Source organism: Lonchura striata, chromosome 2 (genome assembly GCF_050655825.1).
Source record: "Lonchura striata isolate lonStrDom1 chromosome 2, ASM5065582v1, whole genome shotgun sequence".
NCBI classification, from domain to species: Eukaryota; Metazoa; Chordata; class Aves; order Passeriformes; family Estrildidae; genus Lonchura; species Lonchura striata.
Genome location: NC_140704.1, coordinates 52,672,208 through 52,695,648, shown reverse-complemented (window position 1 = coordinate 52,695,648; position 23,441 = coordinate 52,672,208). Strand labels below are relative to the sequence as shown.

At 42.0% G+C, this 23,441-nt stretch overlaps 2 protein-coding genes across 7 annotated transcripts; one reads left to right on the top strand and one right to left on the bottom strand.

The window, feature by feature from the left end:
* The first annotated feature begins 8,552 nt into the window (after positions 1 to 8,552).
* Positions 8,553 to 10,417, top strand: LOC146768248 (uncharacterized). Its single transcript, XM_085570365.1, has 3 exons — positions 8,553 to 8,675; positions 8,932 to 9,195; positions 10,142 to 10,417. The coding sequence occupies exons 1-3, from the start codon at positions 8,606 to 8,608 to the stop codon at positions 10,144 to 10,146; spliced, it is 339 nt and encodes a 112-aa protein (XP_085426491.1). The 5' UTR covers positions 8,553 to 8,605; the 3' UTR covers positions 10,147 to 10,417.
* Positions 10,418 to 17,487: 7,070 nt separating this feature from the next.
* C2H7orf25 (chromosome 2 C7orf25 homolog) lies at positions 17,488 to 21,324 on the bottom strand. Of its 6 annotated transcripts, none has more exons than XM_021531983.4 (2): positions 21,044 to 21,324; positions 17,488 to 19,062 (listed from the first exon to the last, which is right to left on the bottom strand). In XM_021531983.4, the coding sequence occupies exon 2, from the start codon at positions 19,044 to 19,046 to the stop codon at positions 17,778 to 17,780; it is 1,269 nt and encodes a 422-aa protein (XP_021387658.2). In that variant the 5' UTR covers positions 19,047 to 19,062; positions 21,044 to 21,324; the 3' UTR covers positions 17,488 to 17,777. The 6 variants fall into 6 exon arrangements, with proteins under 6 accessions (XP_021387658.2, XP_085426436.1, XP_021387655.2 ...); XM_085570310.1 differs by lacking the exon at positions 21,044 to 21,324 and adding an exon at positions 20,465 to 20,884; XM_021531980.3 differs by lacking the exon at positions 21,044 to 21,324 and adding an exon at positions 20,818 to 20,884.
* Between the last annotated feature and the right edge of the window lie 2,117 nt (positions 21,325 to 23,441).

Below are 23,441 nucleotides of genomic sequence, written 5' to 3'. Positions count from 1 at the left end.
GGGCTGCACCATGGTGCCAAGCTGACCAGTATTTCCATCCCTGGCTTCACATAGGGAAACTACTGTAACCAAACAATGGAGAACAAGAAGGGCCTAGAGAAAGACCCTTCCTGATGCCACTGGAATTTAGATCAGACTGTAGAATGTAATCCTGCCTCTGTGAAAACTCCATTTCTATTTATCTGTGGGCAGAATGAGGAGGAACAGAAATCATCTGAATAAAGGACATAAGTTGTAAAAAGTTGTAGAAGAAGAAATTCTGAAGCATTCATTTTTGCTCAGCTTGCTCTGGACATCTGGACATGGAAGAAGGCAGGTAAAGGGAAAGTCGGCAGAGTTATTTTGGATCACTGCATCCAGCCACCATTTATCCCCTTCAGATCCCATAATCCCTTTCCATTCGACTGATTAAACATCCTCCATACCCATCCAGTTCAAAAAGAAAAACAGCACATATCATAATTGCAAACTGAGTTGAATCCATGACTATCCAAACCTACATCTAAGAGAATTTTCATCATGCTAAGGAAAGCTCTTGCTTGATCCAACAGCTGTTATGCTCAAGGACTATTGATATGGAAAATTTATCAAGAGTGATAACAATGGAGTTAAGAAGTCAGAGCAAAGGCACATACCAAAAGGTATCCATCAAGAATCAAAAAAGCTAGATTAATCCAATTTACTGGTTTGATATTAACCTGAAGAGGAACATTCCAGGAGAGGAAGATGACTCCTTTACTCATGTAAGATTAAAAAAGGCAAAAGATATGAGCTCTAGCATTCCTCAGAACTGCTCTTATTGAAGTTGCTAACATCTTCCACTAGCTTTAGAAATACTGAATCCTAAAGAAGAAAAAACATAATGGAACATGCTTCCCTCGTACAAGAAAGATGCTCATGAAATCTATGACTTTATTATGATGCTCACAAGCCATTTGCAAAGCACTCTCCCATTTTCCCAAGAACCTGCTGGAATTGGGATACTACGGTGGACACTTGACAAGACAGGTGAGCTCTGGTATCTGTGCTGCACTGGCATTTGTTTTTTCATAAATCTTTACCTGCAAAAAGCACTCTTATTTCAGAAAAGCTCCCATAGACAGTGGGAAGTCATGACAACATATGGAGTCAAATATGCTGCTTGGTAAACCAAAGTTTTCAAGAGCTGAGTAGGGTCACATTACTTCTAAGTAAGCACCTTTGCCCTCTGGCAGAAAACTGAGAGGTTGAAGTTTTGCAGATAAGGAAATGCTTCTATCTACTCCTTCCTGGAAAAGTTTAGGTGAGCTCCTTCCTCCTGACCTCTTTCAGATGACCCTCCACAGAAGGGAGATTAAAGCTGTCTTATGAAATAGTGACAAACATGAATTTAGAAAAGAATGGCAGGAGAAAGGTATGCAGAAAGGAAAGACTGAAAGGACATGATGATGTTGTGACATGAAAGGACATGGAAGAAGAATACAAAGTGGAAAATATTGTCTTGATAAAAGCAAGTCCTACTAAACAAACTAGCAGGTGAATGTATCAGCTAATAGCATTTGCCTGTCTTTTCTCAGCACAGCATCACTGCAAACTGCACCTCTGCTTTGTTGGCTTATACACTCTTGCCTGGTCTCAAATACCAATCCCTGTCACTGTCAATAACTACAGACAAGGCTGAGGGGGAAGAGAATTTTCATTAAAATCAAAAAGGCTTGGGAGGAAGCTCAAAGTACACTTCTGAGCTGTAGCACTACAATCCACAGCCATGTCTGGTGCTGCCAAATCTCCTAGTGCCAGAACTTGCACGGGGACTCTTCTGAGACAGCTCTGCTGTGTCTGGCCTAAAAATTGCTACTGCCACATCAGCTCCATTTGGGCTAATTACTGCTGATTTGTTCTTACACAGACAAAAGTAACTACGACCCACCATTTCAATTTATTTCTTTCAAGAGAGTTATGGAGGTATCAGATGAGATAAGCTGAGGTGACCAGCAGCCACTGACATACTCTGTTCTTGGCCACATGTTTCCACCATTTCTCTGTATCACCTCCAGTATTCACTTGACCTCTACTGAGGTATCCTAATTCTCCAATATAGTAGGAAAATAAAGTTTTCTACTACATCAGCAGGTTGAATCAGCATCCCAGAAGGCAGTTAAGCACCACTGGTAGCAGAAGAGAAAGCACAGGGACAAAGCAGAAGAGGAGAGAGAATCAAAACTTCCTGGGTGATATTTCTGCTTTGTTACTTAAGCTGATTGAGTAATCGTTTATCTTTTCACCCAGGTTCAATTCATGCAAGTCATAATACAGTTTGATTTTAAGTTGTGGCAAATTACACATTTCAAAATTAAACAGGAGCTTCTATAAAGGCTTTTATATCAGTTCATATGCAAGAATTCAAATTACCATCCAAATTTACATGGCCAAAATTAGAGTACCCTCAATAAAGAACTGGAAAAGTTCAGATTTACATTCCCTATCTTTTCTTCATTCCTTCAGTTGGTACAACTAATAGTATATCAAAGTGAAGTGCTTAAGCAATGTAGAAACTTTCTACAGAGGAACAAAGGGTTGCACAGCTTCAGAGAGCTCCCAGTTTACCATGTTCTTATAAACTGGAAGATTTGGCAGAAAAGACAAGATATAAAACCATCTCCTCAGTCCAGCTGAGTTACAGCTTTAGAAGAGCTGCCTCTTATTTATCTACAGTATTTTCATTACATTCACTTAATAGCATCATATTAAGTTACATTACCTAATGACTACCTGAGTGTTAAATAGAGAGCACAATTCTCTGTGGAAGTTGCATGAACTACTCCTAGGAGATGATCATCTAAGCAAAACAGAATCAGATCATTCTCTTCAATACAAAGAAGTGGCTTAAAGCTGTCTTAATTGAGCAGTTGGATATTCTCCTTTTATAGTGAACCTGTGGGTTGATTTAGTCAGTCAAGCATCAGTCAGCTCTGAAATGTTTTTAGAAATGAAGACACATGAAACAAGTGACTTCTGACAACCCTTCTGCAAAGATCAACTCTCCACCTTGTTATTCATCACACATAATTGATTAATTTCTCAACTACCATTCATTTTTCCATCACTAGCTTATGGAAAGTCCTGTCATCAGATTTAATAAGACAAAACAAATAACAGGATTTCAAAAGCACCTAATGATACTGGTGAGAATGAGACAGCCCAAACAACACCCACAGTGAGCAGAAACAAACACGGGATTTAGGTCTTCCTAAGCACATAATTATTGACAGCAAGAAAGAAGGGATCTCTGTGGGAAAATTGTTCAGTAACAGTTTATGAAATAGCTTCTTCACCCCCTGTCTGATAAAAGTGGTTCTCAGCTTTGGGCAGGGCTCAACTCAGGACAGCAGGACCTGTTTCAACTTCACTGTTCCTGAGTTATTCTACCAGCCTACAAAGAGCATGCACCTAAAACACCAATTCCTTCTGACCTGCCAAAGGTATCTTAACTTTCCATAACATCTTTCTTTCTCTCGACCTCCTTCACCTCCTCTCCCTCCCCTCCCTCTCCCAGTTCTGGAAAACCCGAAATAAATATTTTGAGACATCCCTGAGACACAGCAGGTTATCATTCAGTCTTGTAGTTTTGTCTGTGCCTCAGTTTCCTCAGCTATGAAGTGATAAAAACTTACATACCTTTGTAAACGACACTGACTTCTGGGGCAAAAGAAAAATGTCTGTATTCCAAGTAGGGCTGAAAGTCTGATCTGAATAACAAAAAGTTATTTCAAATCATTGTATTTAGAGCTTCTGATATGTAACTTAGCATACCCTTATCCATACACAAAAGATCCTGACTTTATATTCTTTCTCAGATTCTCTGGAAAATGTCCAATTTTTTTTTTTTTTGGCAAACCAAACCAATAAATCAATCAATTCACTCCAGAAACCCTTCTGAAACTTTAAATACTAAGTGAAGTACAAAAAACTCTTCTTTTTCTCCTGTAGAATTTGACTAGAATCTTTTACTTTCCTTTTCACTCAAGCTAATCTCCATGAAAAAGAAGAGAACTCTTTGCGAAACAGAAATTAAATACCTGAAGGACAATACTTTTCCCAAAACATGAATAGTTACATCTGCCATGAAATGCCCTAGGCATCAGCTCACAAGAAAAGAATGCACTAGTCTTGGCATTCTTTGCCTTTCCAGAAAGTCTGGTATTTGCTGCTAAGAAAAAAAAGCTTGTTTTTAAAACAGTAGTTTCTGTCTAGTGTTGTGCAATCTAATCTCACAGCTCCTTAACACTGACTCAACTTCTCTAAATTAAACACTTTTCCAAATTATCTCTTTTGGCAAGATGCAAAAATAGAAACAACAACAACAAAAAAAAAAAAAAAAAAAAAACAACAAACCAACCCTAAAATGCAAAATTATAAGAATTTGCTTGTTTTACTCAAATTTCTCAAATGGCAATGAAGATAACCACCTACATTTATTTTTAAGTGTTCTGCAGCTGTTTCAGAGACTCAAATTAGAATCAACACCCTTCCCTCCCCTACACTAGTCCAACAAAGGATAATGCTTAACATAACCCAGTCTAACCAAGGATCCACCTAACCTAGTGCACTATTTGCAAAGGTGGCCATGAGTTGATGCTCATAGAAAAGTAAGAATGTAGAGAGTCTATTTTATGCACATAAACACATGTAATATGTCAGCCCCCTATTCCAGCTATTTATTAAGGTTTCCAAAAGCCATGCTTGACATAAGGATAAGAGGATAAGATTGTGAGGGTAAGAGACAACAGGCATAAGTTGAAACAAGAAATATTCAGCTGGAACATAAGGAAGCACTTTTTCACTATGAGGACTGTCAAGCATAGGAGCAAGCTTTCCAGAGAGGTTTTGCAGATTCTGTCTTCAGAGGACTTCAGAACCAGACTGAATAAAGCTCTGAATAAAATGGTATGAACCAGGTGGCCCTGCTTGCAGTGAGGTATCAGACAAGAGATCCCCTGCAATCCCCTCCAAACTGAATTACCCTATGATCCTATTTTTCATCTGAGGAATTTTTGATCTGGATGTTGTTTCCATGTCCCAAGTTATTTACCCACAGTTTAACTTTTATTTGCAGTTCTCTCCTGAATCTGTGCTAACTTCTGACAACTAGTTCCTCTACCATCTGACAAACAATATCCCTTGCTTTGGTTCTAGCTTCACTGAACTTCATTTCATGATTCTGGCTTCCTTTCAAGTGCAAGAAATACAAAAAACATGTGCAAGGGAAGAAAGGAAACAAGTTTCTAAAAATAATTTTAGTATCATTTATTCACACTATTCTTAGAACGTGAAAGCACTTTTATTAAATACCCTGCACTGTATTTCTGTATTTGGAGGTGAGAACATTCAGTTACCGCCACTTGCTGTCAAAACTTCCCAGCACTCCGCTTGACTTCACAGCACACCTTTGGAGTTCTTGCACTCAATTATTACAATGCAAGACAAATTCCCACATCCAGTCACTGCACAGGCACAGAAGAATATGAAAAAAGAATATCTTGTCCCACACCTGCTGGAGTCCCAGTTGCCAGTCTCCATATCAACCAAGGCACCTGGACCAAATGGGTACTGAGAACAAGTGAAAGTCCCTGCATAGAGATGGTTTGACACAGTGGCATCACAACCTGTTATCTCCAGGTACAAGCAGAGTTTCAGTCACTATCAGGTTTCTCTCAGAAATCCTTAAAAACTCTAATTCACTTAAGGTAAAGTTCACTCCTATTGTCCTGACTAATGACAAGTGGACACTTGCACATCTTTCCACCTTCTGCACATGAGTGAGGCGGACACAGTGTATGAACAGTCTGTACAAACTCTCCATTTCCAACCAGAGAGTTACAAATGCTGTAAAAACCTTCTTCCATTTTAACAGTGAGACCAAATATCCAGCACCCCTCTCTACACCCATCTCTACAGTATTTGCTTCTTCCTAGGAGTCGAATATCAATCTGGACAACTGAGACTCAAAAGACAAGGCTAAGAGAAACCACTAGACAATCATACCTAGGGTTTTTAATCCACTAGATTCTTCAATTCCACCTAGTTCCCTCATAGTAAATCCAGTGATTAGTACCCAAATCATAAACTTTTCTTTGGCATCAAGACACAGTCTCTGGCTATGCCTCCATCTATGCCATTAATGACTGCTTTAGAACCTAGCTTTTTGGGGCTTTTTTCCCCCTTTATGAATGACAAAACATAAGCCTCACATATCTTTCTTTTTGATAAAATAAATAGACTTTATATCTGAAAACATTTGTCCCTACACAGGGAGGATTTTTTTTTTCAACATCCATGGTTTATTTCTTTACCCTCTCTAGTTTGGTTATATTCTATAACAGATGTTAATATTTGGCCTGAGGGCCATATTTGGGAATCTGGGGACAGAAACAGTTGGAGCAAGACATTTCCAGGTGCAGCCTTCACTGCTTAAGTATGGCTTTTATTCCTTTATGCTGTACATGTAACTTGCCTTGTTGGCTGGGGCACATATAAAAAATTGTAGCTTAAAGCAATAAACCTGTAACACACCTCTGTCCTCACCATTACTTATTCCACAGGATTCTCATCTCATCTGATGATTCCTTCAGTAATGTTAACTGTATTAACCTTCAGATCATTGAAGATACTGAATAGTGGCAGGCTCTGTATTAACTCTAAAAAAAAAACCAAAAAACAAAAAAAAAAAAAACCACAACCTCAAACAGTACGAAATCCCACTCAAAATGTATCCCGTTGTTACCAATTTTTGAGATTTCCTCTTAACAATATGACTGGGAGGAGTGGAAAAACAGTGAAACTAACTTTGTCTCCAGACAAACAGCTAACCTGAAACCTTGCCTTAAAATGCCTAAATTCACTGCTTCAATTTTTTAGAAACTCTAACAATGAAACAAACAGAAGAACCTGGGAAGAGCAAGATGAGCAACTGCGCTCAATGAGCCTCATTAGAAGGGAAGAGGAATATTGCAAAACAAAATTACAGATCCACTGAGAGAGTAACACAGCAATTCCTATTTCCTTGTACAGTAGTAACCCATTAGGAGTAACGAATTCTGCAACATATTTATTTACACTTCCTTCAAAACTAGCAGCTCCAGTACCTAATAAAAACGGTAGGAAAAACATTTTCAAAAATGAAAAAAGGGGTTTTAGTCTACACTGGGGAATCTTGCTCATTGCAGATAGTTATCTGCATATTTCTGACCTGTGCATCATATTGTTATAGGTGAGTTGGCAACAAATTCTTCCATACTGAAGAAAAATTTTTCCACATTTGAAAAAAAGCTGATGTTACACATCAACATTCAGTTGAAACCAGTAACACAGGAGAAATCTACTGCAGCAGCCATGTACTGGTAGGTGTTCATGGGCATCAGTATTTCTTTTTCTTCTCAAGAAAAAAACAAAATCCTTCTGTTGCAGCATAAAAAGCTTGATTAGAAGAATAATGCCTCAGGCAAACCCTAGAGGTAAGAAGCAACTTGAAAGAAATACTGTGTTCAAAAACTAAGTTGATGCAATATTAAACAAGTGAAATCAGGGAAACAGGACGGGGGGAAATCTTACAGGGTCATATTCTGAATTCTTTTACATTGATTTGACATTAACCTAATTCTGCTAATTACTGCAGAATTGCTAGTTGCAGCAATTACACCACTCACTCATACAAGTATAATATACAGAGTCAGGCCCACAATTCTCTATCTGCAACTCAGAGAATTGCTCACACAGCCCTCAGGTTCACTACTCCTTCAGCAGATCCCAAACCATAACTTACTGGAGGGCACCCACTTCACTGGATGGGGAAGATCATGGGGAACTGAACTGCATGAATGCAATCAGAGCAACTTCTCTGCATCAGAAACAGCCCTTAGAACTATAGTTGTGCTTTGCTGATCAAACCATGCACAGGAGACAGGTCCTCCTTAGGCTTTCTGGTTCTGTCCAAACCTTTCAAGTCCACTATGGGACAGAGATATCACAGGCTGAACAACACACACACAAACCCACAAGTTTTCAACAATGAGAAAGGAAGTCTTCCCAATGAAATGCTTGACAAAAACATCGCAGTTCTTTCACACTCCTATTGCTTCCTTACAACACAGAAGCCAGGTGCACATTTTTTAGTCACACTTCACCTTTCACCTGTTACCCATAAGGAATAGTCAATCTGTCAAGTGTCATATCAAAGGATTTTTGAAGATCCTCATTCAAAACCAACAGGATCAATTGCCTGGAGAAACCAGCATTGCCAGAGGCACACAGTGACATCACTATCAGTGCTACTGCGGTTTGGGCTGCCACTGTCCCACCTCTCTGCCCCCACAGTCCTTTAGTGCTTGCAGCAAAGGTTATCTCATGCCAAAGCAAAGGGCAGGAATTGCCTGATTACAGTCTCTGACAGATCCTACATTTGTTTTGAGAATGTAATTTGATGTTGGTTTTGTAACCTGTTATTTTCAGGGAGATGTCAAAGCACGCAGATGTAGGCACTTGCCTTTAAATACCCAGGGCTTTTTGTCCACCACACATTTTAAGTTTTGCTCCAAAGGCTCGTTCTTTACTTGGCATTTTGGTGACTATGCTGAAAAAGATGAAAATCCTTTCAGCACTGCTGATTCTGATCTTGGTTGATCAACTAAAGGCACAAGGTGAGTCAAAACTGTACTGGCAAATCCACCTTTGTCAATTTAAGTAAGATTCATATTAATATTTTACTTACTCCTAGAGTTAATTTTGTCCCCCTCCCTTAACTCTTGAGATCTCTGATCCACAAAAAGAACTACCCACATGGACATACCACATACCCATATAGAAATACCCATTTCCATGTGGGACATACTCACATAGAAATAACTTTTCAAACCATGTTCCTCATCCTGTAAATTCCTTTCACTTTATTTGTAGGTACCCCTGTTACCCCAGTGCTTGAGGCAACAAGCGTGGAGCAAAGCAGTGATCCCAGCACACAACCAAGCACAGAGCTGCCCCCGGACTACAGTGGAGACTCACACAAGGAGAATGGCACAGAGCAGGTTGGGAACAATGGAGTGCAAGAAGGTGAACAGACCTTTTGGGAGCTGAGTGGAGAGTCAAGTGCTGAGTCTACACCTAAGCCCAGTATGGAGCCAAGCCAAGAACCGACCCAGGAGTCACCCAGTGAACTATCTGGTAAGACCCATTTTGTCTTTGATTTTCCAGTTATTGATATCTCAGTTTTGTTACTCCAATCTCCCCCCTTTCCTGCACTAAGGCAGCAGGATGAATTAAAACACTGCTTTCCCTTCTAGTTTATTTTTGGCAGGATATATGGCATACCAGATATCTAGCCTCTCCTTATTCCAAAAACATAAATAAATTGCTGCAACTGAGAGGAAGATGACACTCCTTAAGACAAAATGTGTTATCATGGATGAGTGCATTTTATAACTGTATGTGAAGTAAAGACCAACCCTGACCTGGAAGAGGTTTCTCTTATGGATATAATTAATGCTGGCTTATATTGCACATTTCTAATGTGGGAAAAAATACACTGACCCAACCACACCAAAAATGAAAACATATTTATATGGTTAAGTTCCATTTTTATGAAGGCCTGTGGTATGTCTGAGTGACATTTCACTCTGGTGAACACCATCTCAATAAACGTGGGCCAAATTAACCTCTGCAGAAGAAAGACCTGAGGAGGATTTTGGTACCTACACAGTAGAAAGTTCTGTGGCCTGTATCTCCATATTTCCCATTACCACACAGCACTGCTTTATCATGTCTCATCAGATATTAATTCTTTTGGGGATTTTGTGGGAGTTTTCTTATTTTGTTGAGTTCAGGTTTAATTTGGGGGGTTTTATTGTATTATTTCATATTACTTATTTCCTTATATGTGAAAATCACTCATCTTCTGTAAGAGACATTATAAGTGAGGATCATTTAAATATACACAATGGAATAATGAAGCTGTGAGGAGGGGGTTTTGTTTGCTTATTCCTTACAACAGTTTATGTAGGAATAATCTTAATTTCCATGGTGTTCATAGGGAACTTGCAAAGTCCAAAAGTCACAATTCTAAGCAGTGTAGTAATTTCATATTCATTCTTTTTTTTTTTTTTTTCTCTAGAGTAAATTGCAACATTAAAACTTGATGGAAAAGCAACACCCACTTACCTATAGAGGTGATTTCACCACCAAGAACACATACAAGGTGCCTGTTGCAAGCTAGATGGCAGAGCTATTCCTAGAACAACATCTTGCAGGAAAACTGTAACCATAGCCTTTCGTTCCAGAATTCCATCTAATTCCTGCTTACTTTACCAGATTAATTAGATAACAGCTGACCTGTGCTGTTTTGCTTCCATAATAACCTGAAATAAAGAATGTCATCGCAAGTACATGCTTAGTCATTATTGTAAGTCCTTTCCTCGGTCCACTTCAACAAAAAAGATTTAAAAGATTTTAGGGTGGGTTTTTTCAGGGTTTTTTTTGGGGGGGGGTTTTTGGGGGGTTTTTTGGTTGTTTTTTTTTTTTTATGTTGCCTCAAACATATTTCGTACAACTGATGTTTGTGTATTCTTATTTTATTTCTGTTATGGCCAAGCGTACTTTCAGTTTGCTGGAACTAGAAGCAAGGTTGTGAAAGCATTTTCAGACAGGCTCCAGCTGACTTCAGAATGCTTTACATCTGCTGAAGGTATCCTTAGATGACAGGGGCAGTTTGAAACACAAACTACTATTTAGCCCGTTAACTTTTTAAGCAGCTGTGGCTACAAACATGCAAAAACTATCTCTGAGTGTTTTCATGGCTTTCAGGTACAATGGCAAATAAATCACTGATCTTCCAGTTTTATCAGCCAGAACAACAGCAAGTAAAGAACATACACAGAAACACAAATGTACTAAAAACTTAACTTACTGATTTATTTTTCAAATAATTGCCTACTGCCTGGCATCAATTGCAGCATTACTTACTGTTGGAGCAAAGAGAACAGGCTGAGTGCTGCACAGAACAGAGATGTTGACTCTTCTTAGAGACCATACACAAATAATCTAAAATAAATTAGAGGTGTAAGAAGAAAAAGGTTCCCTAAAAAAATTTAGGCCCATACACAAATAATCTAAAATAAATTAGAGGTGTAAGAAGAAAAAGGTTCCCTAAAAAAATTTAGGACTCCATGTTTCCCAAGGAACTTAATGCTGAAAACTTCCACTTAAAAAAAAATCCCTCAAAATCCATAGCAGCAAGTGAGACATCTCCATATCCTCTTATGCCTGGTGTAGTGTAGGCAAAGCAGTTGTGTGATGGAAGAAAGGAAAAGCAGTCTTGGATTTCCATTTATTTGAACTAATTTCAAATATAATTTTCCATCTTCTAATGGCTCATTTGCAAAGTCATAAATAAGGGAAGTTCATAATCTAATCCCCTCCTGGTGACATTAAGTAAAAGATATCTAAATGCACCAAACCAGAACACGGGTTTATATAAGCAAATCACTAATATATTCAAAGGCAATATAAAAGCCACCAAATATTATAATAAAAACACATTTTGTTTCCAAGCCAGCATTCTTTCATCTTATAAAGCAATTTTTAGAGTCTGTCAACAGTACACTTCTGTTTGACAGATAAGCAAAAAAAAAAAAAATCACTGTGAAAAAAAAAATTAAAAGAACATCCATTATTCTAAGTTTGTCATTGCAACAGGGAGACAGAAAATAACAATAAAACCCTCAAGTTGCCCAGTGGCATGTATAAAGGGTTTAATATTCCTAAAATATCGCCTATATGATTGGCAGAAATTAGTAAAAGGAAGAAAATTGATTCAATAACAGCAGGTTGTTCAAAAAGGACTGGTAATGAAGAAAATCACCACACGGTGGCTCTAGATACAGAGCCTTTCCAAAAGAGTTGCACTCACTGGTCGCAGAAAAGTACCGCTGCAAAACAAGCCTGCCAGCTCTGCAGCAGCAGCTGTGAAGGAATACTGCAAACAGAACTCGCTCACTTCTGAACCCAGGAATACAGAGGTCACTTGCTTTTTACTGCTTTCTCTGGGTCACCTACCATGTTAAAATGCAGGCCACTGCCTCTCACCAGTGGCATGGAGAGACTTCTTTAGAGGGGACCCAAGAGGATATTCAAGATTGCTGAATGCAATACAGCAGGGAAAATGATGGAAACACACTTCTTTAGAGTCACATCAAGAAGTGGAATGAAGCAGCTGTCTCCCATTTCCTCAAAGCCCTTTTCATGGTGAAAAGGCTGTGAGCATATTAACTTAAATGCAAAGGGCTGAAAGGCCATAATGAATTACCATACATAAGTGCACTATTACTGTGCACTAGCTTCGACTATATCCTGTAATACTGTAAAACAGATTATTTAGTGAAAAATCACTGGCAAGGAGGAGGCATTGCCAGGAGCATCCAAGGGAGATTTAAACAGCTCCAGGGAGCATGAGTGGCTGTTTGAATGGGCAGGGTGCAAAGGTAGAGCACAAAACTTAGGGAGTGAGTCATCACTCATCAAACTAGAAAAGGAGTAAATATGCCTTCAACTCAGTAATTGGGAAAAGGAATTTGATGGTCTAGATGGACCTCAGAGAGCAGGAGATAGCTCGAGCTGCCCAACCTGTTCTACAAATAAAGAAATTACTGACAAGTTCAACCAAGAAAAGGTGGCAGATGATATGAGTGGGTGATCCCGCTTTATGAGGCACGGAGGCACTCACTCTCAAGAGAGGTGGGCAGCCTTCCAGGAGCCCGGATCTGGGACATTACTGAGAAGCTCCCAAGCCTTCTCAAACACAGACCATTACCCACTATTAGGTTCCATGTGGGAGCCAGTGATACAGCTGGCACCAGTCTAGGAAGCATTAAGAGGGACTAAGAAGCCCTGGGAGAGATAGTAAAGGGTCCTGGAGTTCAAGTAGTTTTTTCATTAATCCTCCAGGTGAAATGAGAGGGACTTGAAATATGCAGACAAACCTGGTAGGTTTGTCATGGCTACAGCAATGGTGCCCTAGTCAGGGCACCACCTAGTTTTGCTTACTCAGACTCATAGGACTCACTTTGCCAAGCCTGGTTTACTGGGGGATGACAGGATCTATTTGACAGGGAAGGAAAAAATATCTTTGGTGACATTACTGGACCTTGTGCTCACCATGAGGAAGGAGCTGGTGGGGAATGCAATGCTTCAAGGCAGACTTGGCTGCAGTGACCAGAAGATGGTGTTTATGATCCCAAGGATAGCCAGGAGGGCATGCAGCAAGCTCACTGCCCTGACTTGAGGAGAACAGACTTTGGCCTCTCTAAGATCTATTTGGTGGAGTCCCACTGGATAGAGCCTTGGAAGGCAGAGGGGTTCAAGAATGCTGGCTGAATTCCAAAAACCACCTCCTCCAAGCTCAGGAGCAAGGTATCTCAATAAGGAGGAGACTGAGAAAAAATGCCAGGAGGCCTCTCTGGATGGATAAGGAGCTGCTGTGAAAAATTAAAGTGAAAAAAAAAAAAAAAAAAAAAAAAAAAAAAAAAGAAGCTTTCAGAAAGTGGAGAACAGAGGGCCTGAAAAGGGCAGGAAAATTGTACAAGAAGCTAGGGACAATGTTAGTGAAGCCAAGGCCCAGTTAGAGCTGTATCTGGCCAGGGATATTAAGGATAATAGGAAGGGCTTCTATAGATACATTCCAAGCAAATGAAAGACCAGACTAATGTAGGCCCTTTCCAGAAGGAAAAGGGAGACCTGATAACACTGGACAAAGAGGAGGCTGGGGTTCCCAACAACTTCTGTGCCTCTGTCTTCAATGGCAAGTGCTCCAACCATGCCAACCAAATCAAGAAAGGCAGATGCAGGGACTGGGAGGATAAAAAGCCTGAGTCCACAGTAGGAGAGGATCAGGTTCGAGATCACGAACCAGGTTTGAGAATGTGTACAAGTCCATGGGACCCAGTAAGACTCATCTGTGGGTCCTGAGGGAGCTGGCAGACAATGTTGCTGAGCCACTATCCATCATTTCTGAAAAATTACAGCAGTCAGGTTAAGTCCCTGATGAAGGGAAAAAGGGAAATGTAAGTCCCATTTTTAAAAAGTGGAAAGTGAAAAACCCAGGGAACTACTGACCAGTCAGTTTCACCTCTGTGCCAGGCAAGGTCACAGAGCAGGTTCTACTGGAAACTATGCCAAGGCACCTGGCCAACAAAGAGACAACTGGTAACAGCCAAAATGGTTTTCCAAGGGGGAAATCATGCCTGACAAATTTGGTGACCTCCTGTGACAGGGCTACAGCATTGATGGACAGGGGCAGAGCAACTGACATTGTCTACCTAGACTAAATGCAAAGTGTTTCACACTCCTGCATGACATTCTTGTCTCCAGACCTGAGAGACAGGGATTTGATGGATGGACCACTCAGTGGATAAAGTTGAATAGCCACATACAAAGAGCTGTGGTCAATGACTACACCAGTGATGAGTGGTGTCCCTCAGAGATTGGTACTGGGGCTCTTCAATGTCTTTACTGGCAACATGGATGGGGGACTAAGTGCACCTTCAGCAGATTTGCTGACAACACCAACATCTGTGGTGCAGTTGACACCATGGAGGGAAGGGATAATACTACACAGGGGCCAATGGAAACCTCATGAAGTTCAACAAAGCAAAGTGCAAGGTCCTACACCTGGGTCACTGCAATCCCAGACATACCAATGGGCTGGGCAGAGAAGTGACAGAGAGCAGCTCTGGTAAGAAAGACTTGGGGCTGACAGGTGATGAAAAAATCTTCATGAGCCAGCTGTGTGTGCTCACAGCCCAGAAAGCCAATTGAACCTTGGGCTGCATCACAAGAAATGTGGCCAGCAGGTCAAAGGTGATTCTGCCCCTCTACTCTGCTCACATGTGATCCCACCTGGAGTACTGTGCACAGTTGTGGTGTTGCCAACATTAAAAGGACATGGAACTGTTGGAGCAAGTCCAGAGGAGGCCACAAAGGTGATAAGAGAACTAGAGCACCTCCCCTGTGAACACAAGCTGAGAAAGTTGGAGCTTTTCAGCCTGGAGAAGGTTGCATGGAGACCTGACAGCAACCTTCCAGTATCTGAAAGGGATCTACAGGGAAGCTGGAAACTCTTCTTCAAACCAGAGAGAGACTCTACATCAGGAACTGCAATGACAGGACAAGGAATAATAGGCACACATTGAAAGAGGGAAAAATTAGGTTAATTATTAGGAAGAATTATTTTACTGCAAGTTGCTGAGACACTGGAACAGACCTGTCCAGGGAGGCTGTGGATGCCCCATCCCTGGCAGTGTTCAAGGCCAGGTTGGGTAAGGCCTTCAGCAACCTGGTCTAGTGGGAAGTGTCCCTGGCCATGGCACGCAGGGTTGGTTCTAGGTAATTTTTAAGGTCCATTCCAACCCCTTAACATTTTGTGAATCTATGAAATAGGAAGCTGTCTTTTGGAACCTCAACTTTTACACTCTGAGCTGCAGACAAAAAGAACCCCTCCATCCCAGGTTATCTGTTCATAAATTATTAACTAGGTTTCCTGTACCTTTTTCAGGACACGTGATGCAAGACAAACACAGTTTTGAAACACAGAGTTATTTTTCTCTTAGACAGATGGCCTCCCCAAGCCCTGTTCCCACACCTACTGCAGAAGAAAGACATCACACAGGTGTCCAGAGTAAGAGCTCCCATGGCAGAAATGAGCAGTACTTTCCTCCCAGCTGTTTATAACACTTCACAGACATCCCTGGTTGTGTTGGTAAATCCATCACACCATGACAGATTCGACCTCTCTAAGCTCCCGCATGGTGAAGCTTGCATTGTTAACTACTGAGGCAGACTTGCATTTCTGCTGCACAGCTAACATATTATTGTTTCGTTGTGTTGGTCCTCCTTTCCCTTCAGAAGAACTTTGAAGAAAATGAATGGATACAGTGGGGCATGAATCCTGCCATGAGGTTTCATTACATTGTGTTAGACTGTAAGAACAAGCTAGATGTTTTGTTAGAACTCACCAAAGAGGAACTGAGAAACTTGCAGGTAGTACATTGGATGATGAAGCAGCAAAACCCAAAATCCAGTTCCACCCATTTTAAACTTCATGAACTACTTCAGAGACCTACAGAAAATGGGGAGCATAGAGAGCAGCCTGCCCTCCACATTGCTAAAAGCTTCAGGTAAAGCTATGCAGCATGTGGTTACTGGTAACCACTTCTAACATTTTACTCTACAGGCATAATAAGAGCAGACCAAGAATCACACCAACAAGAAGTACATTTCTGCCCCTTGCAAGTTCATCTTACTGAGCTGAACAAGGCAATGCAGAGAGGTCTTGCAGGCATTTCAGTATCTTTGTGTCGCTGCTAGTGGCCAGAAAGAAATGGTTTGAGCCTACAGCTAAGGGCAGCACTGCAGATACATTGTACTGTAGGAAGAAATTTAAAGTGGAGTGGCAAGAGAATGTCCTTTGCCTGAACTACTAAGCTACATTATAATGCAATTGCATTGAACAACAGCCTATAAAATATTCAGCAGGTATCTCTTTCACTGACCTGATAAAAATGTATAGCTTGGGGCTCGGAGCTTCACTCTGACATCTCAAGATTCTCCACTAGGAAACTGATGAAAATTAATACCAAAAAGCAAGTGCTGTCATTAAAGCATTCAGAAAATAAAAAAAAAAAAACAACAAAAAAAAACCCCAACCATGATAAAAACTCCTACAACTGCAAATCTCTCCTGGGCAAAGAAAAAAAAAATACAGCAGAAAAAATAGTTGTTCATTCTACACTTTGAATAAAAAGAGCAATTACACCACCAGCGAAAAGGCTTCTACAGAGCAAACCAGGATTTAAGAACATACCCTGCAAATCTCCTCCATCACTCCAACACTGAAGGACCTCACTGAGGCTTTGTAATTCAGATGCAACAAAGCCAGGTTCAAGTTCAACCATGAGTCCTCAGCAAAGAGCATGCTAATGTCAAAAACTACCCGGGTGCTGGCTCAATTTAGGATTCTGTTATCTGAAGCTTTGTGTTGGGCTTTACAACCAGCAAGACTTTGCATTTGGACAAAGGCTAAGAGAAAAGTGAAGTGGATGGTCTGTTACCACTGGCTGTCCAGTTTAGCCACAACATATTAATACAAATAAACTCTAACTCCAACTGTTTTTTCCATTAATTTTAAAGCTGTTGCCCAATTCAGCCCAACCATGGTATACACATAGAGGTTGCTTTCAGTAAGACAAGGAAGGCTTAAGTTGGTTTCTATTAATGGCTACTAGACACATCTTCAAAAAACATCACGCTCCCAAAAAGGCATAGGTCTCTGCACAAGGTCCCCCTGAATCAACCAAAAGCAAGGTTGAATGGAATAGGGGAAAGATTTAAGTCAAGCCCAAGGTTCATCTAAGGTGACAAATTTTACCTCTACGAGGAGGACAAAAATAACAAGGGGACTTCAGTAACTGTGCTTTAACTGAACTTTTTAATGGGGATGGATACAATTAATACATTGTAGGCCAGTTAAAAATTTCCATTGACTTCTTATTACTTTAGTGAATAAATTAACAGTCAGCTGGACAAAAAATAGCCTCAAGGAAGGAGTAAAGATATTACAAATCCCTTGAGGAGCTGTTCCACTGCTAGTTGCTGTCATTGATACACACCCAAAACTGTATTGCTATGACTCTTCTGTTTCTCCAAATGCTTCCACTGCAGGACCTGTAGTATTTTCCATTACTAACTCATTTAATGAGTTACACTCCATTATCAGATGGGCAGTGCTTTGGTAGAGGTGTGGCAAAAGATTCTTTGCTTTCTGTCAATGCTCGTGGCTGATGGACAAAAACACTGAACCTGACACCTTGGTTTGCTGCTGCTCTCACAAACCCACTATTTGCAGTCATAGTGATGGCTTTTAAAGTGTCTCCTGTCCCAAAAATGGCTAAAGAGCGTCTGTTGATTTTTGAGCTAGCCACTAGTCCTAAGGCACGGTCCGAGGGCTGATCTGGCACCACGTTAATTCTTTTAACAAGCAATGCAGCTCGCTCTTTCTCCCCAGGTCCTCCCAGCGTTTCCAAGATGGACTGAAAATCTCTGACAGCAGATTCACAGGCAAAGAGCTCTTTTCCCTCCATGAACTCCTTCAGCTGAGGCAGGACTCTCTCCCTTCTTTCTTGGTCTGCTTGCTCTGTCAGTACTTTTTCTTTGAAGACAAAGTAGCAGCCACCATAGCTCAGCGCAGAGACGTAGGTTATTAAGGTAGTGATGTCCAAATTAACTCTATTGCAGACATTTACTTTGATCTGGGTAGGGAAAGAAATGCTGGCCACTAAATTCTCCCGGTCTACTCTGGTCACCTGCAGGAGTTCAGGGCCTTCTTCATCTGATTCACTGGTGCCACGGTGCTCATTTTCTGCAGATGGTTCTACCAGTGAGTTCACAGCAACAACATCTCCTCTCACTGATATTCCCATCTCCTTGAGCCTCTCTGCCATAGGACTGGACACGCTGTTGTAGAACGCAAAGATGATGTGGGGATTGCTGTACTCCACTGGCTGCTGATGGCTCGCTTGCAGGAAGTCCTCTGCCTGCTCAATGACACTTTTGTCACCATACTGGCCCCTTCCCAGCCAGATGTTATGAAGGGCCTCAGCTTTACGACCGATGGCCTTCACCCATGTGTGACCTCCGTTTGCAACAACATCTACCACCAGTGTCTGTTTGTCTCCAAACCTGTCCTCGTAAGCAAAGACATGGAGGACACTGACAACATCCTTCAGGTTCTCTGCTGACTGAATAATGGCTTGGAGGTGGGTCAGGTTTGTACTCTGTAGATGGGATTCTTTAATGGCCACTTTCCCAGCCTCCACCTTGTGTAAGAAATTTAGCTCAGCCTTCAGTTTGCTACATAGCTTTGCCCCACCTTCTATTCTCCTTTTCTGGGACTTGGAAAGGGCTTCTGCTCTCTTAATCAAGTCTTTGGCAACAGCAATTCTTTCACAAAGCAGCGACTGCACAGACATGTTGGAAACATTATTCCTGTCAAGTGAGAACAAAGAAGAAAATTGTTAGTGCATGGCCAAGAATAAAAACAGTCGAAAGTGTTCTTTCTAACAATATACACTCCAGCCTTGCAATAGACTTAAGTGCAACAGGTATTGTAAAGCACAAGGAACTGGAACCTCAACACAAAGACCCGGTGATGAGTTTGATTCCTTTCCTTCACCTTTAGAAATCCAACCTACAGCCTCAGAAGACCCTAGTTCTCAGCTAGGTAGCACTCAAGTCTACACACAGACCTTGCAAGCTTGTGGTTTCCCCCCACCTGAGTTGAACAGTGCATGAACCCCTCAGAGGGTGGTGAAGCACTGGGACAGGTTGCCCAGAGAAGCTGTGGATGCCTCATCCTTGAAATGGTAAAAGTCATGGTAAGGTTGGAGGGGCTTGGAGCAACCTGGTCTAGTAAAAGGCACCACAGTAAAAGGTGTCCCAGCACACAGCAGGGGGGTTGCAACTAGATGGTCTTCAATGTCCCTTCCAACCCAAACCATCATATGTTTCTATTACACAGCCTCATGACAGACTATGATTCAGAATTCTACTATCAGGAGAATTTCTATGCTAAAATTGCTATGTTTTCTCATTCTATTAAGAGATTTGCTGGGTTGCATCTGATAAATATATTTTTTCACATCTGTATTACTTTAGTAGGCCTTCCTTAAGGAAAGTATGCTTGGAATTCCTTTACTGAATATGTGCTGTTTTTAAAAATGTTGGATTCATACTACACCAAACAGTAGCATATTTAAGCCAGTAACCACTATGAATAGTGAAATTAATAAATTTTGACTCCTCACTACAAGTATAAACACTGTAATTCTTTCTATAATTTTTGCCTAACCCGCATATTGAAGTAAACTCGTATTAAAGGACAAGATAAATGACAGTCCAACTGAAAAGGAGCAACAGGACACAACCAGATCCCGCAACAGGCTCTGCCAAGGCAACTGAGCGGCCTGCCTTCAAACAGTGGGAACCTGCCTGGCCCTGTGTCCAAGTGGAAACACGGCCAGCATTAACTGCTACTGGCCTGGTCCCCATCCAACATCAGCAACATCTCCACCTGATTCTTCACGGCCAAGAATCCTGATGCCTGCCGAGATGACTCACTAACGCTCTTCACAGTCCCAGGAGGCCAGAAAAATCAGCCTTTCCCCCTCGAAGTCTTTGCCACTGCCACAAGCTTATCCTCGAATCTGATGCAACGAGTAAAACCTCTCAATTAGTAATTGGGCACCTCTCCCCACAGCAGCTACAACTCCTACACACACACACACACACGCTTCAACACAGAGCGTAAATCAAGGGTCGCAGTGACAATAAAACCACAGACACAACTACTTTTTCAGCACAACAACTGCGCGGCAGCGCCACTCCGAACCCCAAGGTGACCCCCCTCGCCTCCGCGCCGGGCCCGGTGTCCCCGGGCGGGCCCCGGCGGCGCCTCCTCCTCTCCGCCTCTGCCGCCATCACGCGTGCGCCGCGCCGCCGAGGCCGCGCCGCCATCTCGGCTGAGGGCACGGCGCCCTCAGCGCTCGCCCCAGCCCGGCCTCGCCCTCCACCCGCGCGGCGGAACGGGCGGGGCGGGACGCCGGCCCTTGTCCCTGCTGTTCGCCCCGTCCCGCAGTCACCGCAGGAACGCGACATGCTGGGGCCCGCCTCGCCCCCGGGTGCTGCCGGCCCCTCTCCCTCCCCCAGCCGCCGCCTTTGCCAGCCCCCGCAGCCCCTACTCACAGCGCGGCGCCACAGCCCTCGGCCCAGGCTGGCGTGGCGCGGCTCGGCCCTGCCCGGCACCTCCCCCGGGCCGCCGGGCGGGGACAGCCGCACCACCCGCCTCGCTCCGGCCCGCCCGGCCTGGCTCTGCTCCCCGGCCGGCCCGCGGGCTATCTGAAAACCCTTCAGAAAATGCATCACATCAGGTCAGACGCAATCTCAATATCCGGAGCTGGAGGGAACTCACAAGGATCGTTGCGCCCAACTCCTGGTCCTGCCCAGGAGAGCCCCAAGAGTCACACCGCGTGCCTGAGAGTATTGTCTAAAAACCGCTTGAACTGTGTCAGGCGAGGTCCTGCGGAGTCTGTTCCACTGCCCAACCACTTCTTTGTGTGAACAGCTTTTTTCTAATATCTAACCTAAATCTCCCATGACACAGCTCTAAATCAGTCCCTCGATCCTATGCTCTGGTCACCACAGAGATCAGTCTCTGCCCTCCTCTTCCCCTCATGAAAAAGTTGCAACTGCAATAAGATCCCCCCTTAGAGACCAAGTCTCCTCCAAGCTGAACAGACCAAGTGACCTCAGCTGCTCCTCAGCTTCCCCTCAAGGCCCTTCACCATCTGTGGTACCCCACTTTAGATGCTCTCTAGTAGCTTTGTAGCTTTCTTTTCTTTGTAGCTGAGTGGTGCCCAGAACAGCACATAATATTCAATGTGAGGCTGCAATAGCACAGAGTAATGGGAACAGACACATCAGAGACAAGTTAGCCTTGGACTTTTTAACTTCACCGGAGAAGCAACAGCCCCAGTTCCATGTGTATTGGATCTGTGCACACTGGGTCGACCAGTTATGTTTGGGTAACCAAAATGGGCTGTACTAAACCATTCTGTGAATATGTGAGCAAGTGTCCCCAATATTTACCGCAAGTTGCTGCCTGCCTCCAAGCAGCAATACTCCCCTACAGAGTGGGACAGACTTGGCTTCTGAGTGCCAGTTCTTGCAGGGAGAAACGATGTCTACTTGTCTGAATGATTTCACATGATCTGGAAAGCAATAGTAAGCCAAAGCAAGTTGTAAGGGGCTTAGTTACTGCACCTGTATGTCTTTTACTGTGGGTGATGGCACTCTGGAACAGGTTGCCTGGAGAAATGGTGGAATCTCCCTCACTGGAGCTATTCAGGAACCATCTAGACACAATCCTGTGCCATCTGCTCTACAGTAACCCTGCTTGAGCATAGAGGTTGGACGAGATGTCAACCCAACCCATTCTGTGATTCTCTTTAACTTCATTAAATTAAGTCACCGTTCTCAGATCCCCAACCCACTCATTAAATAAAGCCCAATTCTCACAGGTGTCACACTATCCTGAGACCTTGGAGCAGATCCTCTTCTAGGATAAGCAAATCAACATTACACGCTTCACGTGACAAGTGTCTCTTTTTCTTCTTTCAGATGACTGCACTAGCAGGAACAAGTTAAATGCCAGAAAGTTATAATTCATAGTGAGCTGAAGTAATCAAGCTTGTAATTTGTCACTTCTCACAAAGGAACAGTGTTTGTCTGTCTTATTGCACCTCGGCCCCTTTATGCAGTTTCTACAAAATATATTAAAAAAAGATAATCTCATGTAACTAAAGGGTACACTTCTTGAAAATTACTACAATCACCTTATAATTTGGTAGTCCACTGTACTAGTATCGCTCACTCCTGAAGTAATTTTATTTAAGAAATACATCTTCAAGTTAAAAATACTATTTCCTTAATTTTTAAAGATTTTAAATGGAAAAATATTACTTAGTTCTCTGCAGTTTCAAGATTTCCCTTTAAATAGCAGATAAAATTTAGCTACTATCTTAGATATGCAGCTGAAAAAACCGCCACATTTGAAACCACACCACCTTCCCCATCAGAGCAGCGTAATATCAAGGTCTGAGTACCACTAGGAAAATTATCTAATACTCTAAATACAGCCTAAATTCAAAATATGCATATTGTTTCTGTACATCAAGTGCCATGAACTCTGATTCACTGCAAGGTTCAAGTAATACCAGGGAGCTTTGGGAGTGAGTTCTTAATGGTGTAAAAACAGTCACCACCTTGGCTCATCAAAGTGAAAACCACTGGCAGTAGACCAGAGACCTACTCATATCCTTTAACACCAAACAAGAAGCAGTTCACCATGGTTTGAAACTTGGTTTCAACTGTCCTTCATAGGGTAGTTCAACTATTTTGATTAGCAGAGACAACTAAACCACTGCAGTGAATTTCTGAAGTACCTACACACATTTTCCCACGTAGAAAACTCTTGAATATTTATACAGCATAAATATTCTAAATCAAAGATGCAGCAATATAAAGATTTCTGTTTCAGATCTGAGTTATTTTCTCTAGAATAAGAATCAGAGTACAGCCTGGTTTTCAGAATACTCAAAAATTGATCTGGCAGAACTCTTAATGAACCATTTGGACAGAGCTTTTATTTCATTATGAAATAAAAATTCATTTATGGCATGTTTCAAAAATTCTTATTCACCTGATGATAACATAAACCATCAGAAGAAAGACATTGGAAAGCACAGGTCAATCAGCTTATACACTATTTTCTACTCACATTCTGTATTTTCTTCATTAGTTATGGCTGG